Source organism: Anopheles nili, chromosome X, assembly GCF_943737925.1.
Source record: "Anopheles nili chromosome X, idAnoNiliSN_F5_01, whole genome shotgun sequence".
NCBI lineage: Eukaryota > Metazoa > Arthropoda > Insecta > Diptera > Culicidae > Anopheles > Anopheles nili.
This window is the reverse complement of record NC_071293.1, coordinates 2,437,395-2,461,154: the sequence shown is the minus strand read 5'-3', so window position 1 is coordinate 2,461,154 and position 23,760 is coordinate 2,437,395. Positions and strand designations below refer to the sequence as shown.

Sequence of the window (23,760 nt, the reverse complement as noted above, 5' to 3'; positions counted from 1 at the left end):
TTCGAGCAGATGCGAAGGCTACCTCTCGACAGCGACCGTAGGGCAGCCCGAGGGCGGTTTGGCTCACCTGAGGGCGCTTCTAATGACTCGTTGCCGTTTTGGCACGACACGACATCCAATCAGCGACCCACGGAGTGGTTGCGACCGTTCGACGAAGAATTAAAAAAAAAACGCTCAAAAAGGGACGCCTCGAAATGGCTGCATCATGCGAGACCGGCAGCATCGTGTCCTTCGGGTCCCACCGCTAGAAGTTATGCGCGTGTGTGTTGTTTTATGAGCTGCAACACTCGCCTGTCTCACACGCCATCGTCCTCTGCCGTGCCGTTTTCGCGTACCCATTTGCGTAACGGATCCACATGCTCGTGGGCTTAGCGCCACTAGCGTGCCTTTAGGTTGGCTCAAAATTGGCAAAGCGGTGATCTCGGTGGTGGGTTTTAGGCGGTAACGGTCTGGCCCTGACCTATCGGGACGGACCTGGGGTGTTGTGGTGCCAGCGGGCCGGATGGATGGGATTGTGTCTCGGAAACCGATTCCGCGCCAAGGTTGAGAAGGTTTCAAGATTTCGGTGAGCTCGAGACCTCGGCTGGCATATGTGGAGGGCTGTCCCATACATGTGCGTCTCCCTAGCGCATCGTTTCGAGGGCCTGTGGCTTTCATTCAGTTCAGTGGGCGAGCTGAACGCGTGAAGAAAAACGAACAACCAGTTTTTTTTCTACAATTTGGGTTTTTTCCCCCCAGAGCACAAGTTCGCCATTGTCATAAACAAGGTCGATGGGTTTTTGTACCACAACCGAAGGCATAAAGTTCGATTTTGATCGCAGTCGACCATTTTAACGAGGAAAAGCTGTGAAGAACTGAAACACGTGCGATCGCTCAATCCAATCGCGAGAGTGAAATTAACAGAGAGCTTTATCATGATGTGGAACAAGCAAAAGCGAGAGTGATTCGTATTTTTCTCTCCATGTATCCAACGAATTCGTTACATGCAAATTGTGATGCTAGTTACAAGCTTAAGACAAGCTTGAAACCTCCCTGTTTACTTAAACTGCAGCGTAAGGGTAGCTGTTTCCTCTTGCATAATTGTATGCTCCTAGGAGAAGTGGCCATCAAACACCAATTACGGTCATTTTCAAATAGTTTAACCATTGCTTCGATTCATGAATCATTTATCTTAAATTCTCGAATAAACTACAGCTTGCGATTCACTCTGCATACTGAACGAACTGATTCGTTCGTTTTCCTTTAAATGATCTAATGCGCTCAAGTACATCAAATGAAACCGAAAATGCTGTTCACCTGCCAAAGGCACGTAAGCTGTATGTTGCTTTGCGGTGTAATTGATTTTCAGGATTGGCGTTCTTCCGCCCAACGTCTGCACCTCTTAAGTGGAAGCACTTACTAAAGCTCGTTCACAGCTCATTCTCATCAGCCCCAAATGAGCCACTTGAGACCATTAAAGCAATGGTGATGGTAATAGCCAATTTTCATACGACACCTATTATTCGCCACGACAATACGGCCCCAAAACGTAACCGGTGAGCAACTGTTGCCGTAATAGGAACCCATCTAACCCCATTACTCACCTGGCACGAGACGAGCCACGCTTGGCAGAAGCGGAGACGGAAACTGGACCAACTAGCGACATGATTCAACACTTCGAAACGGTGCGTTCGATCACTTCTCGCATTCCATCGAGCTGCTGATTCCCGACAGACGGCAAACGGTGAAAGAAGGGCTACCGCTCCTAGCAGTATCTGGAGCACCCCAGTATGACGACACGGCTGCTAGTGGCAGGTCATTACAACAACGCGTACCAACGCGTGGTACACTCGGTCCGGCAGGTGCCATATATGGTATGCTGCGAAAAGGAAACTCATTAATTAAATTGATGTGCCCAAACAGAAGACCCTGGTGCCCGGTCACCGAGGGGTTCGCTTGGGTAACCGGCCTGGGGACACTTAATCAAGCCAACCTGGGCCACATTAATTAAAGTGGCACCGGTTAGTGGGTTCGCGCCATCTTCACGCCCTCGCTGCGTGGCCATTTCCCTTCGGTAATGGAGGCCCAATTAATGGAACGGCTAGAACCACCCAGACGCACGGTGGCCAACACCTTCGGCAAGGGGGATTCCCAACGCAAAACCTGCGCCCGAAGAACTGGTTACCATGAGAGCAGGTGTTGCAAAATGAGGTAATAAAGACAGAGACAGAGACAAGAACGCCACCGAACGGTCCCTTCCCAGCCAGAGCGATCTCGTTAGCAAGGGGCCACAATTCGTAGCAGGCTCTTGAAAGCGAATGGCTCCGGTTTGACAGGGCGTCCTTGAGGTTGGCACTCGAAAGAAGTGTCCATCCAGCGAACCGGGGACAGGCTGCGCTTTGATTGCACTCTGCCGCAGGTGTAGCGAGATTTAGATCCGAGGTGATCGGTATCTATTCTCGCTAACCCCTGCAGCAGTGTCGGTGCACTCTATTAGTCATCGGTAATCGAAAACACGTGCATTTATGCTATTACTGGCAATCTAGTCGCCCTAAAATACGTTTATTATTCGAAAGATTATTACATGGTGGTTGTTACGTGATCGGTATAAGTAATAGAAAATTTCAAAATCCCTAAAATTAAAACCAGACGAGCGTTGAAAGACCGCCAGTCGCGATCTCGAAAATGCTCATAATCGTAATACGGGGAGTAGGTATAAAAGATTAAAAAACATATTTTTAAATCCTGCAAATTAGCTGACAGATGGAAACATCACAAAAAGAATATTATACACTTTTAAAACAGTACGAGATAGTACCGTAAGCGAAGGAGCGTGTGACAAAATTATATTGTCTATTACGCCTTGTAGTTGACTGATCGTAGACGCACGCATAAGGGTTCAAAGAGCAACCCCAGCTTGAAGCGATGGCTTCCACTTTACGGAATCATTTACGGCGCTTTATGCGCAGGAGTTGGTTGGCTATGGAAATATGCGGGAGGGTGGGGTGGGTAAGAACAGCAACGAAGCATCTATCTGTGCGAAACGCGCCAGACACAAGGATGGTTAAATCACGAATCCGAGCTTTCTAATGGCTACTAGCGTTGTCATATCATTCATATGGCACTCACTCGCACACCAGCAGCATCTAGGAGGATGGTGGTGGTGGAGGCGGCGGTGCTAAGATGTGGGATGGGATCCCGGGTAGTGGGGGCGGCGGAGGGGCCGACGCCGGTGGCGGTGGAACGAATCCGTTCACCGAGCCATTGGATCCCTGCGACCAGCCCTTGCTCCAGCTAGCGTATGAGCTGGAGGATGGAGGTGAAGGGACAAGATTTTCCCCGGGGGGAGCGGGCGGCTGCGCCGTCCATTGCATCAAAGAGGGCACGCTCGGGGGTGGTGGTGGGGGTGTTGGCAGAGCCGGTGGGGCCGGTGGAAGCGGCATCATTTGTGAACCGTGACCCCACTGGTGATGACCATTACCACCACCACCACCACCCGCATTACCTCCACCACCGCCTGCAGCCTGCGAGTTACTCTGGGAGGTGCTTCCCAACAGTGATGGCGGATGATGTGGAGTGGCCATCAGCGGCCGTGGAGCTGAACGTGGCTCGAACATGTTGTAAGAGCCACGGGAGCTTCCGCTTCCACCGCTACCACCACCACCACCACCTCCACCACCACCGCTACCACCACCACCATGTCCGTACCCGTGGCTATCCTGGGGTGGTGCCTCGCCCAGTTCCGCCATCAGGCTCATATACTCCTCGTCAATCTTCGTGACCGTATTGCCACTGGCCGGAGGTCCACCATGACCCGGGCGCTTGCTGCGACAATCCCGGGCAATGTGGCCCGTACCACCGCATGCAGAACACACGATGTTGTTGGTAATATTCGGCTTATCCGGACATAACCAGCTCTTGTGCTCATTCGAACCGCAGTTGTTGCACCGCGGACCGTCCGTTTCACGAAGCGTTCCGTTCAGTTGGGCCAGCTCACGTAGCTGCATCCGGCGCAGATCGTTGTGGCCCTCTGGCACCTCGATGCCTTGGCGGATTACGTCCTTGATGCGATCGACCGCTTTCTTGACGGCTTCCGGATTGCTTGCCGTGATGAACGCGTGCAGTGGTTCGTCCTCACCCGGCAATGGTTGGCCATCCTTGCGGCCCACCTTACCCTCCTTCACCGAGCCCTTGCCACGGATAATGATCTTCGCCCCGGTGTCCTTCTCCATCGCTTTCAACGTATTGCCACGTGGCCCAATAAGCAACCCAACGAAGTTGATGTCTGGGTACTCTTCCTGCGGAATCAAAACCTTATCGCTGACACGGATCACCGGTGGCCTGAAATGATACAGCGTTAATCAAAAGTGATCCAGATGATCAACATGCGTACGCACTTGTAATCGGAAGGCGGCTTGAAGTCCGGGTTGAGGGACTGCATGCGCTGGATCAGCTGATGGCGCTGTTCCTCGAGCTTCTTACGAGTGCGGAATTCACGCGTGTTCAACCGCTTGCCATCGCTACTGTAAATCGGCTCCGGCGAGGGAGATCTGTGCGGTACGAGATTGAAGGATACGGTTACAGAATGCGCACTGAAAAAATGCACGTCCGGGGCGGGACCGCTTGACCAGACGAGAAAAATAAAATGCATTATTATCGATCGCTGATCGGTGCCGGGTGTGGCACGCGAGTGGCTGCGCAAACTGAAAAATTGACCATAATTGTGAAAGTGATTAATACGATCATCAAACGGTTGACAAACTATTGTATCGTGTGGGCATTCCTGCGCAACATTGGATGAACACCGCTGCTACAACACGTCTGTACTGATTACGATCGCTATCCTTTAAAATACAATGAATGCACGTTATTTTTGAAATTAGAACAGGAGGGCCCCAATTGCTATAAGCCTCGTGTAAATGCTTGCGGTTTCGGCAGCGAAACACCACCCTTGCCACATTTAAACGATGCGGCAGGGCTATCGCTACGGAAACATAAACCTGGGTATACTGGATAAAAATCAAGATTATTAAAATGATTATATTATTGTGCCTGGTCTTAAAGGAGAAGTGTTTTCATTAGAGAAAGAGAAAGAAAAATGGAATATGTTAATTGTCGGCCGTGCTAATCGCCTGGTATTGGCTTGTGTTTGTTTGCTTTTCGTTTTGACTTTGCATTTTACAGATCTCGTCATTTACAGGTGCATTTTACAGATCTCGTAGATCCGGCGACATCCCGCTTCAGTACTTCAGTACTGTGTTTGCCACTACATCTGCCACGTGCCTCCTGTAAAACCACCGTACGCACGCAGCCTGCAGTTAAGAGCTCAACGCGTGTAAGAACCATGTTCCAGGTCCGAGTTGATCGCAGAAGGGAATTGATACGATGGGCCGTGCATATTTTGCCAGCCAACAGACGGAAAGACGAGGGCGGCGTGGGAGTTGGGAATTATGCTGTGGTAGCATCGCAAGACTAAACCAACTGAAAAGCTCCGCCTCTGAACCAGCTGGCTCAATTAATTAGACCGCTTCAAGTAAAAGAGAAATATAGATTACAATGCAGCGCATGTTGACGCATGTTCGCTCAAGGCCTAGGTCAACCCTTTTTTTGCAATGAGACGGTATACGCTGTGGTACATACACAACACGTGTCGGGATCGCTTAACGCCAGGCTCAAGAATCGGGCCCAGTCCCGGGATCGGGTCTGCTGGAAAACTCACACGTCGACCAGCCGGTAGAGTTGAAGAATGGAAAACGTTAGTGATCGTGGTTACAGGTCGTCCACTTACGTGACATTAATCCTGCAGCGTTGGTGGCCAGCAAACGGTGCCCTTTCGTCCCGAATCATACATGGATTGCTTAAATGTCGAATTTATCATTGCACATGCTGTTCCAGCCATATGGTGGAGGGGCACGATTGCCTAGCGTTGGTGAATTCGTAACACTTGCCGCTAAATAATAAGCCCTAGCTGACGCGACGAGCATGAATTAACTCGACGCTTGTCAAAAGTCATAATCTGCACAGCTGTAATGTCCTGCGGCGAATCTAGCCGTCGATTCAAACTATGCACAAAAATTTAGTGTCTCGCTCGGCGAATGTTGGGAAATAACCAACAAAATTTGCTAATTTACATCGTGTTAACTTTCACGACAAACAGCACGACAGCGGACGACTTCCTTTGCAATGTAAGAATGTGTCCGCAAAATAGACTTGGATTCCGATGTGAATCACTTAATAAGCACAGCTTAGAGATTCAATCTCACAGATTGAATATCCGCGGAGAGGCGGTTGAGCCCACTGGGATCTTTTGGATAATATTCATTAATAATCACGGTGCGCTGAAGAAATGGAGATGAAAATGAGAACAAATCTAACCTTTCTTCCGGATTCTGCGGTATCATAAGGTCGCCCGTGCGGAGTTTTCGACTGATTTCTTCGATTTGCAGTTGCACTGGAATAGAACATGGAACGAAAGTTAAAACGAGGGGAAACCCCCCGACGGTTAATTAATAAGAGCTGTATTTTATGTCAGCATTCTGTGAGAAAAATGCCGGTTACAGGTACTGTTTTGCTGCTATCTGAAACAGCAGCATTACGCTTTTTTGCGACACTCGTAGTTTCGCTCAGAATGCTACGCTGAAACGTGAACAGTTATGGGGACGTGCACGAAAAGACAGAACGGGCTGTAATTTGTCGGTATTAGCGTGCATCCAAAAGCCCAAAATGCAATATGAATTGAGAAACTGTAACCTTTCTCCGTAGGCCTAGAATCGTTATTTGGGCGAGGTGCATACTTACGCCATTTCTTCTTAACAATAATCTATAAATGAAATACATTCGTTTTCCGGAAAGAAGACAACGAATTTGAACATAAATATTCAGAAACATGCTTGTAATCAATCGATTTCTACGGTGTCTATGCGTCCTATGATTATACGCATCCATCCAAGGCGGTGTTTGATGGCCGCACGCTGTCTCGGTTGATGCTATAATTCACCTTCAATTTAAAATGCTTAATTGCACAGTCATATCGTGATTATCGAACGATTAGCGTTAGAGTGTCTGCTGCTGTAACGAGTTATTTGGCGATGTCCTGCGAAATGGCCTTATAGGTATACTAACCTAAATACGCTTCCTGTTGGTCTGGCGTCAATGTGGATGGCAATACCGTCGGCATACCGGGTATAAATGTTTTGTCATGGTCTCCGCCTGCCCAGCGAGACTTCTTCTTTCGTTTGCGCGACGATTCCCCTTCACCACCGCTGCTGTTTCCATTGGCCATTGCTGCCGCTGCGTTACAATTCTCTCCTGAAATAGAATGCAAATCAAACTTGTTAACACATTGAAAGCCGGTTCCGCGAAATTTGCTGTCACCCACGTGGGGCAAAGTGTTGAAATATCAAATATGTCTCTTCAAGGACAAGAAGTCATGCACCCAAGACCAAGATCTAGGCAGCATATACATACCCTTCGATCCTATTGAAGAGCAGCTGTTCTCGTTATGCTGTTCGAACAGTGCTTGCTGAGTCTGTATCTGTTGCTGTTGCTGCTGGATCTGCTGCTGTTGATTATAACTGTTTAGTAATTTAGCAAAATCATTCGCTGTCGCTGCCGTCAGCATCATCGATGCCATGACGTTCTGCGTAAATTCAATCCCCTTATAATCATATTCTTTCTCGTGGCTTTCTGCACGGGACCGCTCAGCCATTTTAGGTGCATCGATGTCCGTATGCTCGCGTGAGCGATGCCGTTCCTTCTCATGATTACGATGCTTCCGATCACGACTACGGCTTCTACTGCGTCGCTCCCGATGCTCTCTACGACGATGGTCGCGTTCACGGCTGTCCTCCCTTGGCCTGCTGTGCCGCCTATGCCTTTCCTTGCTCCTTCTCCCATCCCTTCCCCGTTCGCTACTGCGCTCACGGCTTCTACTGCGATGCCGTTCTTTAGTGCTAGAAGTGCCTCTGTCTGAATGGCGCTCCTTGTTCTCCCCGCTGAGTAAAATAAGTAGAATGTAACATTCTTTAGTACATTAATTCATTTATCAACAATGTATCATAAACAATTTGGCTGCAATATGTTTGACATAATCGTGCGTGCTTGATGTTTCGACTAGTTGTGTCTTGTTCAGTATAATGCAAAGGATCATGAAAGTTGTGTATACCTTTTCTTTTCACGCTCTTTTTCTCGTGGTTTGCTGGAGCTACCTACATTGCTCCGCGATTTCATTGCATCACGATCCCGATCACGTTCGCGGTCCTTAGTTTTGCCTTTAAATCCCATGTTGAAACTCTTAAAACCGTGAACACACTGAAAAAATATTTAATTCGGAGTACACGGTGAGATGGACGCTGGGTGACGCATGACAGACGATGAAAACCTCCCATTTGCGTTTACTCTTCCGATTATGAAACTTTAAAGCATAATAGCCTTTGTCTGTTCCTTGTACAAGCAACAAGCTTGGTATTACTCTATAACGGGCAGGTTTCAAACGAGTAGCAAGTATTATCTGATTATGTATTATTATTTTTTATGCAACCAGGTATATTAAAATATTATATTTTATGATCATAAACACATCTTTTATCAGCTATTCTGGGTATTTAATATAACGTTTGGAGTCATATCTGTCAAAAAGAAATTTGTATATCATGCCCGCACATTTGAAGGAATATATAGCAAAGAGATCCAATCATTTTTAAAACGGCAGTTCACAAAAGCCAAACCAAACATCTTTAAATAGTCAAAAAAAATTTATCATACCATTGAAGATGTTTATTTGCTCCAATTAAAGAGTCTGTAATATAGTAGGCGTTGGGCAGCCTAATGTTTCTTTGGTAGAAAATTCAAAAACAAATCTGATGCAAAATGTAGTCAGGATACAACATACATGTCCTTTTTTTTCGCATATCGTTGAATTCACAGTAATCGGCAAAAATTATTAGAAACTGCACGATAGAAGAGAGACTAAAGCGCATGTTAATCTTACAGAGCGATAATTATTTCATACGGCAAAAATTACTCTCATAACTCTCTGTACCCATCGAAGCTTGTACTAAACGTTACACTTTTAGTACACGCCATGCTCTCTGAGAAGTGGTTGATCTAGATAGATTTCATCATTCGTCCGGAACTCTTCGCGCTGGGTAGATGTGCTTTTGCAAGACACAGTTGAAACGATGTCAACAACAAACGTGATTTGGCATGAACATCTTGAGGAAATTTTCGGCAGTGTTCAAAAACTGTTAGTGAACGATCATTTGAAAGATTGTACAATCCTGTGCGAAGGACAATCTTTCACAGCTCACCGATTATTGCTGAGTGCTTCGAGCCGTTATTTCAAAAGTCTCTTCGCCCGAACACCGTCAAACCCAACAGGTGAGTACTATCGAATCTGTTAAACAGAAAACAGAACTATTGGAACTACTGCAGCAAAACTATTCGTCAATCAAAAATAGTACAAGTCAAGCACAGTATTCAGCTCAAATCCTGCATCATGATCATTAAGACAGAGCCGCAACCTGCTGATATATCGACGGGTACTTCTCAATCTGATCGATTTGGGTGTTTGCACTTGTTTCGACGTTCAATTGTACAAATTATCGCCTTAGCTTGAGATAAAGTGTCGTTCCGGCGTGTAGATACACGGCCTGATATAACCGTTAAAAGCAGTTTGATAAACACGCCCCGAGCACCGGTTGGAAAGGGCGGACATTGTATTTTGGGCTAGGTATTGTATCATAAGGTAGGCATTGTATCATAAGTTGGCGTTCCCGCGTCCCTATCGTGTGAGGACATCAGCTCAGGGCCCCTGGGTGAGGACTGTAATTGAAACAGCATTATCTCTGCTCGTGCAGCTAGGACCCGGCTCGGCTAACCGCACACACGCACGCGCGTCAAGCAGTAGAGGGTTTGGACAACTCTACCGCGGCTATCATTCCTGCATTAAACTGATATCAGCGTAATGAAGTGTCCGGTGGGATTATTGTTAATAGATTTATCATTCGTGATATCGGACAGTGAACGAGCGTTTCAGTTTGGAGCGAAATCGATTGGGCCTTCGATACCACAATGTGTGCCCACTGATAGAGTCTGGAGAGAGAGGGAAGGAAGGATGGTGGGGGGGGGGGACCACGTGTTCGTACCCTTGTACTCCATCAGCTCCACTTCTTCGGAGTGTTAGATTTATTTTACCGTAGATGTTGTTGCTATTTTTTATCTCCCGCATTCTCAGTGTAATTGTTGCTTCATGCGCTCTTTGGATTTCACCCTTCACTTTCTAGTGGTGCTAAAAGATGTCTCGCCCTACATCTTTCAAATTATCCTGGACTTCGTGTATCATGGCCAGGCAGCTCTCAAAACCGAAGATCTTCCAGCGATCATCAACGCCGCCCTCCATCTGGAGTTCACCTCCGTGGCTCTGATGGCCAAACGGATGGAGATTGAGATCGAGCATCCGACCTCGCAGCAGGAGAGTGCCCTACCGCAGGACCTAACGTACAACCCGAGGTGTCTTGGGTCCTCTATAGGCCATCAGCCTCCAGCAGCTACCAACACCGAACCGGCCGAAGCCGATCTCATCACCGCTGGAGCTGCGCTTGTCAACCAACAGCCGTCCACAGTGGTCGGTGCCAGCAGTGCTGCGCCCTATTTGAAGCATGAATCTGCAGACTGCTCGGACAACTCCGACAGCAGTGTCGAAACAATGGTGCGCCTGGGCCAGAGAAGAATCAACCCACTCGTTCGCATCCCGAAGCAGTACATGGCACCGGCCAAGCGAAAGCTGCCGGAAGTATGCTCTCCGGCGTCTTCGTTAGCTCCAACGCTTGTCACAACTTCAGCTGGCAACACTGGACGTGCCTCACCGGGAATGGGTCGGCTCTCCTTTTCGGGCTCGGCGAAGGGCAATGGAGACGTCTCCACCGGAAAAGGCCCACTACCGGACGCTCACGGTGACAGCGTGCCACACCGCGAAAAAACAGGTCCTTGTAAGTATCCAGCTCCTCTAGTACGTTCTAGTATGTGCTTCTGTCAGACTACGTTGGGTTCGTCGGTGCGCAGCGAGCTTCGAACTCGCTCGTTTATCCTGCTGGCAACCGGTGATAACGTGGGGTTGCGCGCGTGATAAGGATCGTGTTTACTGTTTAGAAATGCACTAATATCAAGCTCTTCTCATCTCACATCGCTCGATCATCGGCGGCGCAGTTGCACATCTTGCGCAGCCCCTTGGTGCATGCAGTGCGCCCGGACGATCTCACACCCCTTCTCGCCTTCACCCCGTTGTCTCGTCCCTCGGGCTGGCACGTCAGTCGGGCCAATATCATAAATATTGTGCATGAAAGGTCCCTCCAAAGGTTACCGATGTGCACTCTCCCGGTAGGATGCCCGTTTCCTGCGCATTGTGATCTCATTTTTAGTGTTGTTTCTCCTCCACCAGGCTCCTTGGAAGCCTTGGATGGTGGTGTTACGCGGGACCAGGAGTAAGGGGAAAAATCACACACACAGGCACATCAGAGCGCGTTTGTTTATGCGGTGGCTGCTGACGCTGATTGCTCGCGCTCAGCTGCCGATCTGCCTTAGGCCTTACCAACAATTCGATCTACGCTTTTTTTTTATTATCACTAACGCTCCATTCCGCTCGTTTAGCGAAACCGAAGACGGCAGTAGTCGTTTGTTGAGACCTTGCAACCGCCACATCCACTCGTAGTGTGCTACAGAAGCATCTCGAGCCTCTTAGTATCACCCTTTGCTAGGAATGTCCCTTGCTTAATCCCTTCCATTCGAGCTGAATTGGGCTGTCCGTTGTCAAGTGGCCGTCGATAAACGTTGGGGCAATATCGGGTGCATAACAGACAGCACCGGTAGACGATCTCGATAGAGTGGTGGGTCCTCGGACCAGTGGCTTATCCCCTCCTTGGGAGGAGGTCCCAATTCCGTGCAAAAGTGACCCTCAATTACCGATAAGTCGGTGGACCTGATAAAACGGATAAAGCCCACCACTCATCGATAGTGCTGGGCTAACCCACCGTCTCTGTCTATCTCGCTCGCTCTCTTTTCCACATCGAGCGCAAACAGCGGTACGATCCGTCAACCCACGCGCCGTAAACGCGCATCCAGGCGATAGATAATAAGCCAGAGCGCTCAGATGAAGACAACCGATCGGACGTCCGCGTGAATAGATAGAAAAACCTTCCCTGGGGCGCAGATCCAGGCAGGGGCTTATCGGAGGATGCCGCTCTTGGTTCTCCGGCGGGTCGGCTAATGGCGGGATCAGCAGCCTGGCTGCTGATAATAACCTTTATGTTGTTTATTTGTTTGTACCTATTTTTTTTCCTCACTCTCGCCCATCTCGCTTGACTATCGATGGCGGCTGGTGTCGGTGCTGCGCAGCGGACTCCCCGGGGCGCTCCTCGAAAAGGAGTACATGACATCTCAGTTGCCTGTTCTCAGTCGCGCCGCGCATGATATTTGGGCAGCGACATCCCGGCCAGCTTCGGGTGGGAGATAAGTCTGCGATTCTCGCCATCAGGGTACCGAGGATGATCGAGGGCGAAGGTTAGGGGCTGAACTTTACCCCCATCGCTGCGTCTTCCTTCCTTTTCCGTCGTGTCCCCGCTTCCTCGGACACGGGTGGAATCGAAAATATTTTTATCAACCTCGCTCTTTACTTCTGCAGGCTCCTTACTGTGAGTCTCGCTGGGGTGGAAGGCAGAAGGGGAGATTCTTTGTGGAACAAGGGAGAAAGAGAGAGAGAGGGGGGGGGGGGGAGGGGGTCTGAGAGAGGGGTAGAGAGTTAGGCAAAAAGTAGAACACTCTGGTACCGCTCATAATCACTTCCGAATAGGATGATTCCTCGGATCCGGATGACACAGCCGATAACAGACCTAAGGCCCGCAAGCCGGCTTAGGACACGATAGATGCCGAGATGCGCGAGGAAGTTATCTCCCGATGGCCGGTTTCCGTTGACTTCGTTTCCTAACGTTATTTTTTTTTTGGGCCAGGTTTACGCATTCCGGTGACATGTGCCTGCGTCATCGTCTCAGCAATTTTCACGGACGGGTCTCAACGCACGATAATCGGACTGAGCGCGGGATAAGGCTAGCTGGCTGAAGCGAAGAACTGACGGGAGTCAGGATCGATTGAAGCGTAAAAAGCACCCGATTAATCTTACATTTCGTCTATCTTGCTCGTTTGCGGTGTGCTTCGGCAAAGCCTTCGAGAATGCTCTCATCTTGGTGTTTCGATTTCTCGTTGGCGTTTTCGATTCTTCATTTGATCCGCACTGATGTCACGATTAATGTCGTTAATTAACGACTAACCTCGTTTCAGCGAGCTGCGTGATAACTGCGATTTCGGGATGGTTTTTTGGGGTTCATTAGGCCATCCAGCCCGAATGATAGGGAATTATGTTTGTCAGATGAAGTACCTGGGACGATCCTTGATGAGTCTCCGCTCGGGTACCGGTGTGGATTTATTACTAGCAGTACGAAAAACGTGCTCTGTCGGATAAACTAATTTGTGGAATGATCAAGATTGTATGCCAGATTGGGCAAGGGTTCGACAAGCCATTCAAGTGTATCCACTTGATGATCTGAGGTATCTTCATGTCACTTCAACGCGCTAGAAATGGCTTCTAATCTTGAAACACTTGCTTTATCGATTTTCACATGCCGAACTAGTCTATTTTGTATTTAGGTACATGTTTGCCTTTGTTTTGTCGTATTCCGCAGCTCCTGAACCAGACCCCAAATAGATTCATCATGGTATAACATGCATTTTAATTAATAACTCGAAATCTCATCATTTTCATACAGCGCACTTTCCATTCTTTCAAATACATTTCAGCATTAACAGTTGGCTTATCATCAGGTGTAACCATTCATTTAACTCCACATCAGCATAGTAGAGTAGTTTGTTGTGGTTTGCAACCGAGGTTCACATACATCCTGGGTATACGAATTCGCAACGTATTACATCTTGGAATCATTTGTTGAATGTCTCAACGCAGTAAGGCATTACGAGCCAGATTACGAGCATGAAATCCATTCAATCACGTCATTCGTTTTTCTCTTCCGTACGCCCTCCTTCACTTTAAATCGGTTGGTGAACTGAAACCTTAGTCCCTCCACATGTCTCGTAACACATTGTTTCTTCTTCTGTTGCTCCAGTTTCACCGGGTGAGAAATGGTTCCAGGGACGGCTAGAGTTCATGCTGAGTCAACGGGGCAAACCACTCCTGGTACACGACGGCCACTCATTCGGCATCCAGTACATCCGCAAGGACAAGAAGTACTGGCAATGCAACCTCTCGCGCAAGTACAACTGCAAGGCGCGCGTTACTACAACTGACACCGGCGATATCATCGTGACGAACAACGAGCACTGCCACACCGAGATCCGGCAGCACCTGCGCAAGGACTACAAGACGATGAAGCTTGCGGCCTCTCTAGCAGCCAACCGGGGCACGTTCGGTCTGTCCACGTTACCTATGTTCTCGCCAAGAACACTAGTGCTACCCAGTCTACACGGTGAATTCGTGGAATGCAGCAACTCCGAGTCGGGCGGTATTGGAGAAAGCACGGTTGGTGCCTCCACAGAGACGAAAGAACAGCTCCATGCCAGCCCGGCAGCGCTTCATCCCGCAGGTGAACAATCACCTGGTCAGTCTGAACTGGGCAGTCTCAACCTCTCGATGGACAGTTGGGTGATAAAGCGGGAATCGAGCAACTGCAGCGAGTAAGTCGAAGATCACTAGCATCCCGATGCAGGATTCGAATCTGTGACAGCTCACGCAAGACTAGCTTTATGGTACCTGAGCCAACGAGGTCTTCGTGTGCGCTTGCTGGACGTGTCGGGTAGCAGGCTGGCTTTCGAGTGCCCATTGGCACACCGTAGCGTTTATCTCACCCCGGTTAGAAAGGGCTATCGGGCGCGCAAAGATATTAATTTTGTTACTAACGTAGAACTGTAGCCTGGTGTGACTGTACAGCTCCTGTTGGGGTGTCTGACAGAGTGAATACAGGTGTTTTGGAGCGCAATACGGACCCCCTTCACACCGAAACAATATTAGGAATGTAATAACGGAAAGCAAATTCCGAAACCACTGTTGCCACTATTAATTTACAGCTAATTTTTCAGTTACAGTAGATGAATATGTTATGTTTTACGGGCGTGTAGATTGTTACCCTCAAATCTCGTACAAATCGCGGTATTGTAGAGGGCGACAAGGTGGTTGATCGAGAAGAGGGGCGAACGATTCAACAAGCTGAAGAATGTTATCTACGAGCCGTGTTTATCGTTGTTCGATAAGTGTTACTGACTTGTAACACTTTTTCATCGAAACGGCAATCAATCCCAAAGAGGCACGTAGGCAATGTATCTTAGCTGTACAACATTAAGCGTTACAATAAAAAAAACTCACACGGAGAAGCAAGAGGTGGGGGAAGAAGTAGAGTGATTGAAACGATTTTATGGTTATCACATAGCGTCTAGAAGCGTCGAACGGCAGGGCCAGTAGGAAGTCTGGATGCCGAGCTGGAATCTAATGTGAACTCATTGTCCTGTATGCAGCTAGAAGAAAATACCACATGAAATCTCAATAAAACATAAATTATCTACTCATATGTCATGGACTTTTTTTTGAAGGTGTGTATCTCTTATTAATCAGATTATTGCATTTAGTAAAAGAAGAAATAAAAATCCTCATGAACATGCATTCAGTAAAAGATGAACATAAAAATCCTCAACAGATAACATAAGATAGCCAAGCATGCTCAATAAAAAAATAAATTAAAAATGTTTTAGACATATAAATATGGTACAGATTATGCTTAAGACTATGAACTATGAAATATCATTCTTCAGAATTTTTCAGCATGTTTCAGTAAAGTTTAATGCCGTGTAAAATGATAGTTGCCAATGAGGACATCTCTGACAAATTGCTGTAGTAGGCATGGCTTCAAATAGTATAAAATAAATAAAAGTTAATATCAGTCATCGCTTCACACAGGAAGGCGCTTCTCTTGTTCGACATGCTGCCACCATGATACTTTATCTGACTTCTCTGATTTCACGTCATGGCGTGAGAGCTCTATCTCATCACACTTGAGCAGCGGCTCAATAGAAGCCGCATCCCTATCGTAATCCTTACGTATGGAAACATTATCATAGAAATTATCTGTTCGTGCGGTCTCTGTAGATACGCTTTTGTAGGTTCAGCATTTCCTTAGGATGTTTATATTTCTATTTCAACCGCTATCCGGTAAATTTTATCTTCCAGCATCCGTGGACACGAGGCTGCGTCATCAACCTTGTCGTAAATGTTGAACAAATGTAGGCTAAAATAGGATAAGCGATATCGGAACCGTAGAAAATATTACCGCTGTTTAGAGAGTAGTGTTTACCACCGTTCGATTATTCATCTCAGATTTCTAATGAACTGATCGTCGGCAATGCTGAGTATTAAAATCTAAAACAAACTTTATCAAAGATAGGATTGATGAACACCACAGGTCAAAATGGGGTCGTACAAACATAGAATGATTGTAAATGCGTAGCTCACTTGATCATGAATGATCATTGAATCCACAAGATCCATGGTTTGTATCAGTTGTAGTTAAAGTATACACTCTGGAAATGAAGTTTCCCGTAAGATTCATAATTATTGACGAGAGGAGCTTCGTAAAACGTTTCTCGTTTCAATAGCTGGGATATTCGAGATGGATTAGTTTTACTATTACATCAATTCAATATGATTATATTAATATTATCATTCAATATGAATATGATTACTTCAATTCATATTCAAATATGTACTTGTGTGTTTGTGAAAATTAAAAAGAAAATAAGTAAAATATTTTTCATGATTTAGTTTAGTACTTTACGGTTATTCAAGACAACGATTTTTCTATGTTATACTTTTAGGGGAATTTTATAACAAAATTATAGTACCACATAAAATTTTATAGAATCAAATTTAGTACATGCCATGCGCCTGGGCATAGAAAAATAACATTGTTCACATAATGTCGTGTATGAGTCATTTATGCTATCCCAGGTATCAAAGCAGTAATCGTTTCCCTCAATATCGCATAATTATAGCTGCATAACCGAAGAATGCCTTTCTACAACAGACGCACGTGGGGTGCACAGGTGTATAACTATCATAAAAGCGCATGTATTATATAACACATCTTTAATGCCGTACAGTTTTCATATCACGCACGTGGTGTGTCACGTGTGCTTACATATCCTGGGTATTTGGATTGATCAGCTAATAATCAGCTAAAAGTTAGGATGGCATTTTCGCAACCAGGGGCAAGATTGTATACGACGAGTAGAGTGTGGAACGATGAGCCTACACGAGTCACACTCGTGTGCCACACTCTTTCGTAAGTTGTGGATTTTAGTACAACTTGAAAAGATGTGCTGTTGCACAAGTAGCACACTTCTTTGCAATAGCAACAGCTGTGTAAAAAGTGTGATCACATATAATGGAATACATCGCGAGTGTGTAACACCAGTGGTCGTCTTAGCTGCGTTGTACCTGCAGCATTCGACCCGCTTTTGAAAACGCTACTCTCAGCCGCTTGTGCCGAACGCCATGAAAGGGAGAAAGAGCTGAGAAAAAATATCGATCATAGTGGGCGTATTCGATGCCATTGCAAAATTTCGTGCCGCAATTGTGGAAGAGGAATAGTTGCCCAGGTTGGCATCGTGAATAATTGAAGTAAATAGCCACGCGTACAGGTACGAGTGCTCGGTTGTGTAGTTTCGAAAGTGAAGTGTTTTTGTGGTTAAAAAGTGTAAACATTCAAGGGATGCAGCTGTGTGCCCAACGGCCATGGCCCGCGAGATGCACCGTGCACCGTGTGCCGGGATTTGCATAGTCGGATTGCAACCCTGCACCGGATGCATGAGCAATAGTGCTGCATCCTGGACGGGTAGCTTGCCGCGAAGAGACTATTACACACTTTCCCTTTCTAGTTCAATCAGATGTGGCCGCGGCCATCGCGCACTGGCGAAGTAAACGTGCGTTTGCGAGCAGCAGTACTATGCCGAAACCTTCGGACGAAAATCTGTGTTCCCTCGGGAAGAGGACACTCTCACCGCCCGACTCCTCACTCGACGATCTGGAGCTCGAGAGCTGCATCGAGGAGTTGGACAATCTCGGCGACCTAACCGACAGCGGGCTGTCCCGGAAGCCGCATTTTCTCGACTATGACAACAAACCGCCGGCGGAGCTCGTCGAACAGCACCACAAATGGAACGGCGTGGCTCTCGCGAACGAGGCGGCCACCGACGAGCCGGAATGTGAGCCGCTGTATAAACACGTTCCGGCTGAACCGGTACAGCCTCTGCCGGTGGTGCCACTCCTGCACATGAACGTGTCCTACGAAGCGACAACGGCGCTGAATATCCTGCCGACGTCGACTACTAAAAAGCAACCACCCGCGGTTGGGTCCCGCGGTGGAACTTGGCCGCTAAAGGAGCGCGTTAGTGCGACCCGCCGACAACACCATTCGTTGAATCGCGACCTGGCGGAGGTTGGACCTAAAATGGAATGCGTTTACTCACTGCTGTCCATGCTGGGTTCGACCAACGTGCTGGAGATGTCGAGCAAATTCCTTGAGCTGTCCCGGAACGATGAGAAATGTTCGGCATTGCGTCGGTCCGGTTGCGTACCGCTGCTGGTGCACATCATCCACAATGAGCCAAATGAGGCAGCTCGCCGGAACGCCCGGCACGCGCTGGTGAACGTTATCCGCTGCAATGTGGACGAGACGTCCGTGAGACGTGAGTTGAAGGTACTGCGGCTCATTGACCAGCTTATCGACTACACGGATCTGTTGAAGGAGCAGACTGCTGGGTCGGAACCGAGCGCAGATCGCCAGACGGGAATGTCGGGACCACCGGAACAGGAGCGTCATCCGATTCAGGCCATCGGGACATTGGCCAAAATCAGCTACGACGAGGAGCACCGACATGCGATGTGCCAGTTTGGGGCACTGCAGACAATTGCGTCACTGATCCAGCTGGATCACCTGGCACATGGTCCGGTTCCGGATGCACTCAAGTGCATCGAGATGCGCCGGTACGCGAGCATGGTGTTGACCAACCTCACGTTCGGACAGGGCAATAATAAAGCGCTATTGTGCGCGAATCGCGAGTTCATGCGTGCCCTGGTTGCTCAGCTCGAGTGTGCTGAGTTGGTGCAGGTAACCGCATCCGTGTTGCGTAACCTTTCCTGGCGTGCGGACACCGTCACCAAACAGACACTGGTCGAAATCGGCACGGTGAAGGTGTTGACAGAGGCCGCAATGCGGTGTACGGTCGAGAACACGCTGAAGTCGATCCTGTCCGCGCTGTGGAACCTTTCAAATCACTGCTCGCAGAATCGGTCACGCATTTGCGAAGTAACCGGTGCACTCGAGTTCCTGATCGAGCTGCTGACGTACGAGGCGCCGAGTAAGACGATGAGCATCGTGGAGAATGCAGGCGGCATCCTGCGCAACATATCTAGTCACATCGCGCAGTGTGAGCCGTACCGGCGTGTGCTGCGTGAACGCAACTGCCTCAAGATCCTGCTTGATCAGCTAAAATCACCCAGCTTAACGGTGGTGAGCAACGCTTGCGGAACACTCGGAAATTTGTCGAGTGATAACGGCGAGGATCAGCAATTCCTGCGGGAGAATGGTGCCGTACCGATGCTGCGGTCACTCATCTACAGCAAGCACAACATCATCTCGAACGGGTCCCGGTTGGCGCTGAAAAATCTCCAGAATCGCCCAGTGACGGGTGTCGACCAGCAGCCCCCAGTAGTGGCCGCATCGCTGACAAACGGTGGGGTTCTGCCGGTGAAAGGTGTCCCTACGGGCAAGACACCCGAACCGGTGGGAAATGGATTGCCAGGATTAAACGTACGCAAGCAGCGCGCCATGGAGCAAGAGCTTGGATGTGCGTTTTACGCTCGCAAGGACGAAGACTTGAGTGAGGATGAGAGCGCGGGTGGGAAGGTGTCTGACGATGCCGAACCGGTGGATCCGAGTGCGGTCCGCGTGGAGTTGGTGGACGAGCGATTGGCTGCGGAACCGGAAACGCCCATCAACTATGGACTGAAGGATGGAATGCAGCAGTCATCGTACGATTACCAGGAAACGGATATCGATCAGTTGACGGATTACTCCCTGCGATACGCCGAGAACCAGTCTGAGTCTGAGGACGAAAAGGGCGACACTTACCGGGCGGATCCGGTGAACATGTTGATCCCGGAAGACTCGGTAAAGTGTTACTACACCGAGGGGACACCTCAGATCATCTCGAGTGCTACCTCGATGAGTGACCTACGAGGAGCCTCCGTGGTTGGGGCCACTTCCGCCGCAGCCGGGACTGCTAGTGGAGTCAGTAATGCTGGTGATTCTTCGGCGGTTCCCTTTAAGCAACCGAGTGTTGTCAAGTCTAATCCGATTCCTATAGGACGAGGTCAAGTAGCTGGGGATGATTTGGGTTGCAACACCCCCGATAAACCGTACAATTACTGCGAGGAAGGAACACCAGATTTCAGTCGTGATGCTTCGTTGGGAATCCTGGATCTGCCACACGATGGTGGTGGAGGGAAACAACCTGAAGAAGATGGTAAACCTGTTCCACCGGGAGTGGATCTGCTTGAAGCGGTTGATGCAACGGAGAGTGGCCTACCAGGACCGACCACCGGCAAATCGGTGTCATTTCTCAACACCGCCGATGAAACACCACTTATGTTCTCTCGCACCAGCTCGATGGGGTCACTTTCGAGTGCGGAACCGGCTTGTACCGACGACAAGAGCTCCATCGTGAGCGAGTTCAGTCGTATGGCATCTGGCGTGATGTCTCCGTCGGAGTTACCCGATTCACCGACTGAAACGGTGGCGCATTCGCCTCGACGTTGTCCACCAAAAGAGAAACCGGTGCCTGAAAGACCTCCGGTAACGAGCGCATTCGCGGACACCGTGAGCAAGTTCAACGTCGAGCATACACCGGCTCAGTTCTCCTGCGCGACTAGTTTGAGTAATTTGAGCATTGAGCTGGAGGATTCTCGCGATGTTACCGTGGAAGATGGAACTGGTGGGGAGCGGGTTGATAGGCGCTCTTCTCCGGTGTTGCCCAATCCGGCGGAGTTGCTAGCGAACGCGGGTGAGGTTGGCGATGTTCCCGGATCCGACGGAGATTCGGATGCTGGCGAGGATGACGAACTGCTTGCGTCCTGCATCAGTATTGGAATGAGCAGCGTGGTTGCTCGAAGTGCTGCGGCTAAAAAGAACCCACCGACAGCGACCTTTCCTCACCTGGCAACTGGCCAATCGACGGGTGAACCGGTTGATCCGGTGGAACCACATTTCCTGCGGTACCGTGAGCGAGGAGGAGACGATTCGGATGATAGCTCGAATCTGTCGGATAATAACGACCGATTGCTGGAGGAGTGTATCTTGAGTGGAATGCCAAAGCCGAAACATCCGATCGACGGGTTACATCCGGGGTCGTTGTTACCGCGGCCACTACAGTTGGTCGACAGCGAGCGTGATCCGTTTAAGATGATGCGAAATCCGGTACACCTGCAGCCGTTGATGGCCAATGACGAGTTGAACCCGTTCCACGTTGAGGACAGTCCGTGTAATTTCTCCACCGTTTCAACGTTGTCCGAGTTGACTGTTGCTTCCGACACGATGGCGGTCCAACGGACACCTCGTGGCAGGTGAGTGTCTTTTGTGGGGTTACTTGTGACCACCAACTCACTGTGAGTTTGTTTTCTCTCTCCTTCGTAGGATGGAACCGATCGCAACCGGGCTGGTTAGCTCACCGTCGATTGAATCCGAAGCGGACGAGTACATTCTCGATGAGGCCATTCTGGCCGGGATTGCTGGGAAAGGCGATAAAGCGCACCAACGACGCAGCAAGAGCCACGGAACGGTTCCGGAACCGACGGGTACAATGATCTAGTAGCCATTAAATCGCCCGTCGGGACTCACGATTCTTTCACAACTCGTTTTAGGTGGCCAGAGACCACCGGCAGGTGGCAGTATCCCAGATGACTCGGATCAAGAGGGCGATTATCAGCTGCTAGTGGAGTGCATCCGGACAGGGATGCGATCGTCGATGAAGCCACCGGAAGAACCCGTACCACGACCCGACCAGCAACCGGGCCCATCCACGTTGCCGGCCGGTTCAAAAAACTTGCGCACTACGCCTGTGACGTCGAAGGATGTCGGTGCCTGCGAAGCGTCAGCAGGCGTAGGAAAAGCGCGACCCAGTCGAACACCGCCAGTCGGTGGCCAACGTGTGGCCCCGAGCGAGCGGCTAGCGGGACGTTACCAGCGTGCATCCAGCACCACCGACAACAGCCGCACCGGCCAACCCCCGGTGAGCAGCGGTTACAACAGCAACAACAACGCGGCCGGCACGTGTCCCGAGGTCACCAGGACGGAGAACGAAGGAATTGGGTGTGAGGTTGGCGCCTTGTCCGGTCTGAGCAGCTGTTCCGGTGAATCACAAGTGCTACCAGTCGATCGGTACATCGATGGAGAGGCTTCGGTGGCGGACAAACACAAAAATCCAGAGCTGATGCTGCAGTCTGTAGAGCGTCTTACGCAGGCTTTGGTGTCACAGGCGGAGGATGTGTGGGCAACACCGGCTTTGGAGCCAGCGCCGGTTCAGTTCATGATAGGTGGTAAAGTCAGTGGCAGCTCGGTCACAGTTGGTCTTGAGAAACGGAAACTACCCTCAGGTTGCGTTGTGCCGGCCACCTTTGGCTTCACGGCACTTGAGGCGTTGATTTTGGAGGATGCGCCACAAACAGATCTCAACAATGTGGAGCTGAATAGCCTTTCTCGGATGAGTTTGAGTGAGTTAAGCAGCCATCGAGCGGAGTTGCCGGATGTCCTCACTGGTGTGCGTTTGGGACGTAATTCTGCTAAGTTGATGCCACCTGGAGGTGATGGTGGATTGCAGGCATTGCTTTGTGCGGACAATAAGGTGGAACAAGAGTTGGATCTACTCTCACGGATATCCGTGCCCAGCATCGTTGAAGAAATCGACCAACTGAAGATGGATTCCGTTGTAGAGAAGGATTGGTCTCTCGACGAGGTAAGTGTGTTGGGTTCGACGAATGTGGGAGACGCTTCCTTTGAGATCCTGGATACTGACGAATGGATTTCGTTGTCTCATTTCAGTGCAATGCACCCAAACTAGAGGTAGTTTCAAAACCATCCGTGCAACCCCGTTTGCGCGATCCTTCACGCTTCCAAACGCAACTTATAGAATGGCCAGTATTTGCTGACAACAAGTGCTTAGTAGAAGAGGCGCCTCCATCGGTTGTGAAGAAGGAAGCCGCTGCAGGTGTTGGTGCCGTCGTTGTTCCTGCTCCTGTACGCTCGAAACTAGTCGGTGTGAAAGCTACCGAAAAAGCCTCTCCAAAGGTCGTGAAGAAGAACGGTACGACAGAAGGTGTTCCTTCTCAGGGAGCCTTTGGGTCACGTACTCGTCCCACGATCAGCAAGCCAGCTGAAAAGGCACCAAATAAGATCGTAAAGAAAGTTCCAACGACGGATACTGGTTCAGTGCGTTCGCGAGTCTCTGGGGTTGGGAAAACCGTCGAAAAGACCCCACCGAAGACCACGAAGGTTGCAACTAACGTAACATCAAAGATTGTCAAACCAACACTCACCAGTAGAACGGTTCAGAGATCCTCCGAGGCTAAGGGCGTTAAGCAGCAGCAACAGCAACAGTCCCCGACTCAGCTGACCGTGT

At 49.2% G+C, this 23,760-nt stretch overlaps 3 protein-coding genes across 3 annotated transcripts; 2 read left to right on the top strand and 1 right to left on the bottom strand.

Annotated features, from left to right (window-relative positions):
- Window positions 1-2,511: 2,511 nt before the first annotated feature.
- On the bottom strand, window positions 2,512-4,737 carry LOC128728339 (splicing factor 1-like). The gene is made up of 2 exons (XM_053821963.1): window positions 4,377-4,737; window positions 2,512-4,320 (listed from the first exon to the last, which is right to left on the bottom strand). The coding sequence occupies exons 1-2, from the start codon at window positions 4,628-4,630 to the stop codon at window positions 3,126-3,128; spliced, it is 1,449 nt and encodes a 482-aa protein (XP_053677938.1). The 5' UTR covers window positions 4,631-4,737; the 3' UTR covers window positions 2,512-3,125.
- A 4,421-nt stretch (window positions 4,738-9,158) lies between these two features.
- On the top strand, window positions 9,159-14,719 carry LOC128728416 (protein bric-a-brac 2-like). The gene is made up of 4 exons (XM_053822040.1): window positions 9,159-9,357; window positions 10,263-10,771; window positions 14,147-14,543; window positions 14,586-14,719. Exons 1-4 carry the CDS (start codon window positions 9,159-9,161, stop codon window positions 14,717-14,719), a joined length of 1,239 nt encoding a protein of 412 aa, XP_053678015.1.
- A 3,313-nt stretch (window positions 14,720-18,032) lies between these two features.
- On the top strand, window positions 18,033-23,056 carry LOC128728415 (adenomatous polyposis coli protein-like). Its single transcript, XM_053822039.1, has 4 exons — window positions 18,033-21,709; window positions 21,780-21,940; window positions 22,007-22,681; window positions 23,031-23,056. Exons 1-4 carry the CDS (start codon window positions 18,033-18,035, stop codon window positions 23,054-23,056), a joined length of 4,539 nt encoding a protein of 1,512 aa, XP_053678014.1.
- The last annotated feature ends 704 nt before the right edge of the window (window positions 23,057-23,760 follow it).

Coding starts and splice junctions, on each gene's coding strand:
- LOC128728339 (XM_053821963.1), bottom strand. CDS start 4,630: ATGCATTTTATTTTTCTCGTCTGGTCAAGCGGTCCCGCCCCGGACGTG. Junction 4,321..4,376: donor AAGCCGCCTTCCGATTACAA/GTGCGTACGCAT, acceptor GTATCATTTCAG/GCCACCGGTGATCCGTGTCA.
- LOC128728416 (XM_053822040.1), top strand. CDS start 9,159: ATGTCAACAACAAACGTGATTTGGCATGAACATCTTGAGGAAATTTTC. Junction 9,358..10,262: donor AACACCGTCAAACCCAACAG/GTGAGTACTATC, acceptor TTCACTTTCTAG/TGGTGCTAAAAGATGTCTCG. Junction 10,772..14,146: donor CCAAGCGAAAGCTGCCGGAA/GTATGCTCTCCG, acceptor TCTGTTGCTCCA/GTTTCACCGGGTGAGAAATG.
- LOC128728415 (XM_053822039.1), top strand. CDS start 18,033: ATGCCGAAACCTTCGGACGAAAATCTGTGTTCCCTCGGGAAGAGGACA. Junction 21,710..21,779: donor CAACGGACACCTCGTGGCAG/GTGAGTGTCTTT, acceptor TCTCCTTCGTAG/GATGGAACCGATCGCAACCG. Junction 21,941..22,006: donor AACGGTTCCGGAACCGACGG/GTACAATGATCT, acceptor AACTCGTTTTAG/GTGGCCAGAGACCACCGGCA.